The sequence below is a fragment of the Meleagris gallopavo genome, chromosome 3, assembly GCF_000146605.3.
Source record: "Meleagris gallopavo isolate NT-WF06-2002-E0010 breed Aviagen turkey brand Nicholas breeding stock chromosome 3, Turkey_5.1, whole genome shotgun sequence".
Taxonomy (NCBI): Eukaryota; Metazoa; Chordata; class Aves; order Galliformes; family Phasianidae; genus Meleagris; species Meleagris gallopavo.
Window position 1 is genome coordinate 57870254 of NC_015013.2, and position 9697 is coordinate 57879950.

The 9697-nt window shown below is 39.9% G+C and overlaps 1 protein-coding gene across 1 annotated transcript in view; it reads right to left on the reverse strand.

Annotated features, from left to right (window-relative positions):
• Window positions 1-2482, reverse strand: part of CA8 (carbonic anhydrase 8) — a 58701-nt gene extending 56219 nt beyond the window's left edge. The window contains exon 1 of the mRNA XM_019614349.1: window positions 2081-2482. Coding sequence (XP_019469894.1) covers window positions 2081-2482 — 402 coding nt within the window. The remainder of the gene's footprint in view (window positions 1-2080) is intronic.
• Between the last annotated feature and the right edge of the window lie 7215 nt (window positions 2483-9697).

The window sequence follows — 9697 nt, forward strand, 5'->3', positions numbered from 1 at the left end:
GGGCACGGACGACCGCCCCCGGCGGAGGGTGTGAAGGCGGTCGCGGCTCTACAGCCCGGCTGGGCTTCCCCGTACAACGCCGTTCGCCTCGGCTTCCCGCCGTGGTGCCTCGATGTGCCGGCGATTCGCTTTGGCAGCACCCCCGTGTGTGTAGCGTATGGACAGGGAGAGCTTGATCTACAAGTGCGAAGTCTGTTTGCGCCTGCGGAGGAAGCTCCTCAGGCTTCGGACAGGACAGTGGCAAGCAGCTGGAAAGAGGCCCTGTACGAAAGGACCAAGGGGTCCTTGTGGACACCACATCGAATAAGTCAGCTGTGTGCCCTTGGTGCTGGGATGGCTTCCAGTATTCTTTGCTGCATTAGGAGGTTGTTTTCAACAAGTCAAGAGGCACGATTCTGAGTCTCTGTGCTGCTACTTGATACATCCCCTCCAATCCTGTCACTAGTTACACAGGAGAAGAGGTTGACCCCACCTCAGCATAACTTCCTTTCAAGGAGTTACTGAGAGCAATAAGGCATTCCCTGAACCTCTTCCAGGCTAAACAATCCCAATTCCCTCAGTTGCTCTTCATAAGACTTGTGCTCCAGACCCCTCACCAGCTTCGTTGCCCTTCTCTGAACACGCTCCAGGACCTCAATGTCTTTCTTGTACTGAGGTGCCCAAAACTGAACATAGTACTCAAGGTGTGGCCTCACCAGTGCTGAGTACAGGGGGACAATTACTTCCCTGCTCCTGCTAGCAATGCTATTTCTGACACAAGCCAGGATGCCATTGGTCTTCTTGGCCACTGCTGGCTCATGCTCAGCTGAGTGTCAACCAATACCTCCAGGTCTGTTTCCTCTACAGTCTTTCAGCCACTCTGCCCCAAGCCTGTAGCACTGCCTGGGGTTGCTGCAGCCAAAGTTCAGGACCCAGCACGTGGTCTTGTTAAACTTCATCACATTGGCTTCAGCCCAGTGATCCAGCCTGTCCAGATTGCTCTATAGGGTTTTTCTATCCTCAGGCAGATTGATGCTTCCTCCCAACTTGGTGTCATCTGCAAACTTACTGAGGGTACACTCAATGCCCTCGTCCAGGTCATCAGTAAAGATATTGAACAGGACAGGCCCCAATATCAGCCCTTGGGGAACATCATTTGTGACTGGTCACCAGATAGATTAACTCCATTCACCACTACTCTCTGGACCTGGCCCTCTAGCCAGTTCCTTACCCAGCCAAGATTGTACCTGTCCAAGCCACGGACACTGTGGGAGACAGTGTTGAAGGCTTTGCTGAAGTCTAGGTAGACTACATCAACAGTCTTTTTCTTATCCACCAGATGGCTCACTAAATCAAAGAAGGAGATGAGGTTGGTCAAGTAGGACCTGCCTTTCATGAACCCATGCTATCTGGACCTGGTCCCCTGGTTGTCCCACACATGCTGTGTAATCTCACTCAAGATCTCCATAACCTTTCTTGGCATCAAGGTGAGGCTGCTGGGCCTGTACCCAGGTCCTCCTTATGACCTTTCTTGTAGATTAGAGTCATATTAGCAAGTCTCCAATCCTCTGGGACTTCTTTGGTTGACCAGGAACACTGGTAGGTGGTGAATAGTGGCTTGGCAATCACCTGAACCAGCTCCCTCAGCACCCTTGGGTGGATCCCATCCAGCCCCATGGACTTGTACTGTCCAGTGGAGGAGTAGGTTTCTAACTGTTTGCACCTAAATTGTGGGGAGTTTATTCTGCTCCCCAATCCAGATTTCAAAGTCACAGGGTAGAGTACCCTGAGGATAATTAGCCTGACTTTTAAAGACAGACGTAAAATAGGCATTGAGAACCTCAGCCTTTTCATTATCCTCAGTGGTCACATTCCCCACCGCATCCAGTAAAGGATGGAGATTCTCCTTAGCCCTCTACTTACTGTTAATATATTTGTAATAATGTTTTTTGTTCTTTACCCCAGTGGCCAAGTTGAGTTCAAGCTGGTCTCTTGCCTTTTTAATTTTCTCCCTGCATATCCTAACAACTTCTTTGTACCCTCCTCGAGTTGCCCATCCCTTCTTCCACGGGAGGTAGTAATTTTTTTTCTCTCCTGGAACCTCAGGAAATGTTTCCTTTTCATCCACGTCGGTCTTCTCTGCCAACTCATCTTGTGGCACAAAGGAATAGCCTGCTTCTGTGCCTTGAGGACTTCCTTCTTGAGGAGCAACCAGCCTTCCTGGATCTCTTTGCTTTTCAAGACTAAATGACAAAGGACTCCCTGCCAGTGTCCTGAACAGTTCCAAGTCTATCTTCTGGAAGTCCAAGGTAGCAGTTTTGCTACTCTGCCTTCCGACATCACCAAGAATTGAGAACTCTACCATTTTGTGGTCACTCTTTCCAAGACAGCTCCTGGTGTCCACACCTCCCACCAGTCCTTCTCTGTTTGTGAGCAGCAGGTCTAACAGGGCATATCTCTTGGTAGGCTTGTTTACCAGCTGTGTCAGGAAGTTATCTTCCATACACTCTAGAAATTTCCTAGAATGCTTCTTCTGTGCTGTCTGGTTTTCCAGCATACATCAGGGAAGCTGAAAACAGGGGCTAACGACTGCACAACTCCTGCCAGCTGCTCATAGAATGCTTTATCCATCTCTTCATCCTGGTTAGGATTTCTATTACAGACCCCCACCACAATGTCCACCTTGTTGGCCTTCCCCTCGATTCTTACCTTGTACCACAGAGATTCAACCTTGTAATTCCCTGAGTCCTGAGCTCAGCAACTTCAAAACACTCTCTAACACAGAGAGCCGTGCCATCACCCCTCCTTCCTTGTTTATCCCTTCTGAAGAGCTTATAGCCATTCACTGCAGCACTCCAGTCATGAGAGCAATTCCACCATGTTTCAGTAATGGGTTTAGAATTTGGATGGTGCTTTGTGGAGACAGGAGTTGGACTTGCTGATCCTTGTGGGTCCCTTCTAACTCAGAATATTCTATGATTCTACAAAACTAAACAAAGGCATGCTCCAATTCAAGGATATCAGAGTTCTCTTCCTATACCACTGATATGTGTGGATCTAGAGAACATTTGTTCTGTCAAGGGAAAAAAGTCAGACTTTTGCAGTTGGCTCTCCCCTAGTGTGGTGTCCCAAAAACTTACGTAAGTTTTTTTGGGGGGAAGACAACTGGAAACCCAGCAATGACAGTCTGCACTGCCTGCAAGCAACTAAGAGAGGCAACAGAAACCATCAAATAGAGATGCTACAATAGTAATTGGAAGTGTCCTTTCCTTACCATCCAGGTCTTCCTGACAGAATAATATCCTGACCTTTTGCTGTTGGTCTACTCTGTGGACCTGTGTTCCCCAGCTCAGCAGTAGTACCTGTGATTCCTGTTTAGGACTGACAAGAGAGAAAAAGAGGAAGCAGTGAGCTAGAAATTTTTTTAATGAAGCAAGGGAGCATTGGTTCATGAGTTGTGTGCAAGGTGGAAAGAAATCAAAACAAAAATATGTGTTGGGTTTTCTTGTGTGCTTTTTTGTTTTGTTTCATTTTGGGGGGGGAGAAGAACTGGGTTATTTGAACAGCATCAGAACAAAAATACGTTTCTTTCTTCATGATCTTCAGTTACTGTCTTCACTACTGATGACTTAAAAGGAATACATTGTACATGAACAAACTACATCAGTATGCAGCTTCTTGTGGGGAAAAAAAAAAAGGAAAAAGGAAGCAAATTTGCTTTTTTCTCTTATGTTGAATACCTGATATCCTTACAAACAGAACATGCAAGTTTTCTGGCATGAACTTTTTCACACGATAACATGATGAATATACATATTTTTCTCCTATGCTGAATTTGTTTGTTTGGCAAATTTTATCCTCTAAATCCGTTTTAAACGCACACTAGGTATTCTTATTAAAGTCAGTACCTTTGAATTATTGCTGATCCACAAGGAGGAAAAAAACACTGCTCTAAATTATCATTGATTCTGGCCCATCTGACTGGAAATGCCTTTTCCTCTTTAAGCAGTCTCATAATTTGAAGAAAAAACAGGTTTAGGAGGCTGGGTTCATTCCAATGGCCCTTGAAGCACAGTACTTCATTCATGCCCTCTATTAAGTTCTTTCCTGTGGTAGCTTTCCTGTGGGATGTCTGTTCTAGAATTTCACACTTATGAGTGGCAACATAATCAGACCTGTGATTTCCTGTTTTGTAATAAATACTTTTAATGGCTTTTCATAGTTTTCATGGCTTCCATTCATAACTGGTTAGGTGCTAAACTGCTTATATTTGTTGCCCTTCCTTTTAACCTTTTCATTCTTTCCTTATCTTAGACACAGCAGGTAAAAGCTTATTTATTTCTCTATGTCTGTTCAGTTACTCTCTGTGCAAATACTGTATTTTTTCCATAGTTGTCTGGTATAGATGTCTGGCATAGAATGATCTAATCAGTAGATTAGATTCTGCTAAAGATCGCTATGAATTGGTAAAGTGTGTGAGTAACAAGGGATTTCAAGGTTATATCTCTACAATGAAAGGGTTCACAGGACAGATATTTCTCATTTAACTCCAACCACAACTGACCTGAGCAATCTCTGCACAAACCAACTCATTTTCAAGTAAAGGCACTGAATCACGCAGAATCAAATGGAAATAATGACATAATGAAAGCCTTGCTTGAGATCAGTGGGATTTGCTCTCTTTTAATGATGGGCACTCTTGAAATTGTTGGACTCTATTGGTCCATGTTGTTAAGTTTGCACATAAGGTTACAGTTGACTTCACTACAAAGACTTGATTACTAGGTAATATAATACACTTAAATGCAGTATTTATTCTGTAAAATTTCACTGCTTGTGGAATTACTCATTGTAGTAACTTTTGCGCCATTGGTTCAGCATGCTGAAAAATCCATAGGTAGGCACTGTTACGGCCCTTTAAGCCATAGCAAATATCAAATTGATGGGCAAAACATATGAAAGAATCACAAGCTAGACTTCATATGACAACATATGAACAGAAGCAGGAGAAGGGAACATCCTTCCTGTACCCCAGTTCACCCGTTGATCCAATGAAGCGTTCTGACTTCTTGCTTATGCCCAGGGTTAATGATCAGAGCCTTTGATGATAACGGGAAGAAAAAAGCAGAAAAGAAAAAAAACCGCTTAGGCTGAGATCCACTGTTTCAACAGTTCCTCTTTGAACTCAGAAGACAGCAGTTCAGAAGTGACTCAGTTTCCAGCATTCCCTGTCATAAAATAGCATTTCGAATCATCTTCAGTATACTGCTTAATCCTAATGAGATTGTGAATAATTATTCTTGTATTTCCTGTATCAAGATATTATTATTAATAGATAGTTACTGATTTCTTTTTTCTTATCATTAGCACTGTACTAACTTATGAATATCAGAAATAGCCACTATAGCTCCTCTTAGCATCTTACAATGTATATACCAGGAAAAACAGGTCTGGACCAAAATTCTGTATCCAAACACTTTGTGAAATTAGTATCCATAAATCAACATTAATGACTATAAACATTTTTTTTTTTTTGAAGTAAAGTTCAACCATTTTTACTAATAGCTTTCACTACACTGAGAGCTCAGTGCCGAGAATAAGGTTACTAAGATTATAAGAAATTGGTAGGAAAACTAAAAACAGAATTCCATACAAGTTATATTGAACTGTACAGTCTTACCTGCAGGATTCTCTGCAGGCCTGATTTGATGTGATGTGATCATCTGCAGAGTTGATAGTTATTTCTCCGATGCAAGAATAAGTAACTGAGATTATAAGATGACCATATTTCCTTTGTTAGCCAGTTTTCTCTTCATTATCTTGCTGTGAAGAGTATTTGAGGGTAAGCAGGACTTAATAGTATAAGGAGATAATTATTCCATGGGACATTTGAGTGTTCAGTTTGAGACAATTTAGAACACAGTTATGTTTCTCTAAGCCGACTCTCAAATTCTTGTCAAGTTGTCCTGAAAGAAAAGACTGTACCCATACAGAAGCATAGGCAACTAAAGGACCAGGAGCACCTAGCTCTTTCAGATTGTGCTTCCTGTGTTTAACCACAAGGTTGGCCAGCAATTATCACTCACATGATCTTGTTTATATCTTTATTCTTGCTAGGTCACTCTTTCAGATAAGTTTGATGCTTTTCCGTGCTCAGAAGTGGAAACTGAAAGTTTCTACGTTTGCCCATTAGAGTACAGACATACATATAACAAAATTGAAAATTTCTCTCCAGTTTTTGAAGGAGCTTATTCACCACAAGGAAGAATATTTCAGCTTTCCTGGACTGGAATAATATTATTTGCTTATCATTATTTTCTAAGCTGGAGTGTTATGTAACAAAAAGGAAAAAGGATGGCTAAGTAGTATAAAAAGTGCGAGATGACAAGGTAAAGAGAAACCGTTTTCAATAGAGCTCATTTATAGCAAAGAGAAACAATTTAAGGTGAAAGACTCCAAGTGTTTGCAAGTCAGGTTTATATTGGCAAAATCTGTTCTGCAAACATTGCAAAATGTGGCAGCTGGATTCTAGTTTACTTTTAAATCCACACCAAGTACCATTTCAGTGGCTATACACATTTTATGGTCTGCAAGCATAAATTTGTGCTTCTTGAGTTTACCATCTAATGGAATGGCAGGCTAGTCCTGCACACACTTTACACATTTAACTTTACAGTATACATGATTTCTTTGGAATTATAAGATCTGAGATGAGATGAGATGAGATGAGATGAGATGAGATGAGATGAGATGAGATGAGATGAAAGTCTGTACTCAAGTACACATTACAGCATAGGTACGAAACCTCTAAGTGTAAAACTGCATCTGTTGGAGTGCACAAGAAGTGAAAGCCAATACTGCTAAACTAATGGGCATAATTAGCATATATTTTTTCAGTATTCAAATGTGTAAACCAAGGCTACTATGGCTGCCAATGAGAATTCACACATACATCCAGAAGGCAATAAATCTACAACAGGATATTTTCCAGTTCCTTAAAGAAAACTCAAGAAATAAGAACATACTTCTAAGGACTAAAAAAATAATAGAATAGAAATAGAATATCTCTGAAACGCAGTATAAGAAATAATAATTAAAGGCCCTGAGATGGCAGAACTCCTTTGTAAATAGTTTGTTATTCCTTTAGGAAGGAAGTAGAACTAAAGATATACACAGACAAAATTCAAGGAAGAAGATGAAATGCTCAGAGGGAAAATCTGCAGTAGGAAAATGCTAAATATTTATTTACCTAACTGTAGTCGTTTCAGATCTTTATCATTAGATGAGATTCCTAAAGGATTATGAGTTTCATTTAATACTTATTTGAGTGGCTTTTTGTCAGTGAAACTGGTAGGTGTTGAATCCACTACCTGAAAATTACATGATTAAAAAGGAAGCACGGAACATGAATCAGGGAAATGCATAATACTGTTCTACTCTTCAAAATAAAAGAAGAAAATGAGCTAAATAATGAGCCTGAACAGTTTTTCACTGTAGGAGCAGAGGCAGATGTTGACTTAGAAGTGTTGGCTCTTCATCTGGGAAGTGCATGAGCATATGGAAGCATTGAGCAGGATCGAGTACAGGGGTATAACAGTGTATTTGATTCTGTGAAATTACGGCAAAAGGAGAGTCAATTTTTCATTTATTCTACTCGCTTTTGCTTATCAATATGTAAACATCTGTGGCTGACAAAGTGCTCACGTGCCCAGTTCTGGTAAAGCTATGAAATCATGCACTGAGAGTGTAATCTGGCTTCCTATATCACACACGATTGCATTTCACAGTTACTTATGTATCAAGTTAATTATTTGATATAAATAAATAACAACTTGTGTTCCACTTGAGCACATTTTCCAGAAATGCATGACCTCAAGATTCCAAGAAAAGAAGAATTCATTACTTTCCTTTGGCAGTTTGTTCCAGCAGTTAATCCCCATCACTCTTAACTAATAGGTACTCTGTTCTAATTTGAGTTTATCTGGCTTTAACCTCTAGCCACTGGTTCATGTTATGCTTGTTTGCCTTAACTGAAGAGCCTTCATTGTTCTGTTTTCTCTGTAATGTACTCACTCATTTTGGTCACCTCCTTGTAGTCTGAATAAGAGGAGCTCATTAGCACTTACTGGAGAAATAAGACCAGGATATCTTTTTAAGCTTTTTTTTTTTTTACATTTTCCTGTTTTCTGCATTAAGAATACAGACATCAGATTTCTCCTATGTAGCTCTTGTTTTGTTGTTTTTTTTTTACCTACAGTGTATGTACCCATCCGTTTCTTTTTTATGCACACAGTGACCACACGCATTAGATTGGTTTTTATTTATATTTTTTATTTACATTTTTTATTTTTTGCTGGATTGGACATTGGACCTCTTATTTTGGTGCTGTGTGGTATAAATATTAGATCCTCTTTTTGAGTCACAGAATCCAGGAGTCAATCTACAGAACATCAACACAACCTGCATTATCTGAAATTCTTTAAGCCTTGTGATTTTCCTGGATTTGTTAAAAATTGACATAAGAGACCAAAGATCTGTTCAGACAATTCTAGCAGAACTCTAGGGTGCAAGTACATAAGTTTAAAACAGATTTTAACATTCCAGGTTTCATAGCATTGTGTAATACCACCTAACCATTAACAAACTGAAAAATTCTTTACTCACAAGATCAGACTCCTTCTCTCCAAATATTTAACCTCCAAAACATTTATGAATCTATTTAATTTTTCTTTATCTTCATAAACAATTCCTCAATCTCCTTTAATAATTGACTTTGGGTTTCTTTTCCCAGTAATGTGTTTAGAAAATTGTTATTTATTTTTCTTCTGCCTAGCTATGGATTTTTCCCTAAATTGTTCATCAATATAGTTACAGCTCACAATTTCTACTTCACATCAATATTTATTTAATCCTTTTTCCACTTTATTGTAGTTTTGATTTCTGATTGTTTTTCCATTTCCTCATCAGATTGTTTTTCATTTCACCACTAGATTCACTGCACTAGATTTTAAGTACAGCAGCTCTTTCTTTTCAGTTGAAGAGTTGTGATACTTCGCTACATTTTATTGCAGTTAAAGAGCTCTCTGTTTTCATTAAGCTTTGTCCATGCTTTTCTTTGGCATGCCACTTGTAATAGCAATACAAAACAAGCTGTGTGATTTCAAAGCGTAAATAGGTGGAAGCAAAAAGATATGGAAAGCACTTTACAGTTTCAAAGTCCAGCAGTCTACTGCAGATAATAGTTATGGAGGAGAAAGTATTTAAAGGAAGACCTGGCAGGAAAAGATAGAGGACAGTGTGAGACAACACAGTAATGCTACCAGAAGTCCTCCTGACACATATCCTTAGCCTTAGCTGTTCAGAACAGTTCAGCTGGAACATAGGAGCAAGGGACATTTCCATGCGGATTTAGCTTTTATTGTTCACTAATCACATTTCTATGCAGATAATCTGGGAGAAGCAATCTGATTTTGTTCTAATTTTAATGCTTTGGATAGGAACTTCAGATGTCTTGACTGCTGGTTTCTTGAAATAGTATTCCTCCAGGGTGATAGTATCATTCAAAATCACTGAGCAGCTCCAAACAGCTACCATCTTAAAAAAATCAAAAAGACATCTCACACACTAAATGTGAAACCTTTGCCCAAATCTCACCAGATTACTCAATGACTCTAGTATTTCATCAATGTCCTGCAATACAGCAATATATAGCAGTTTT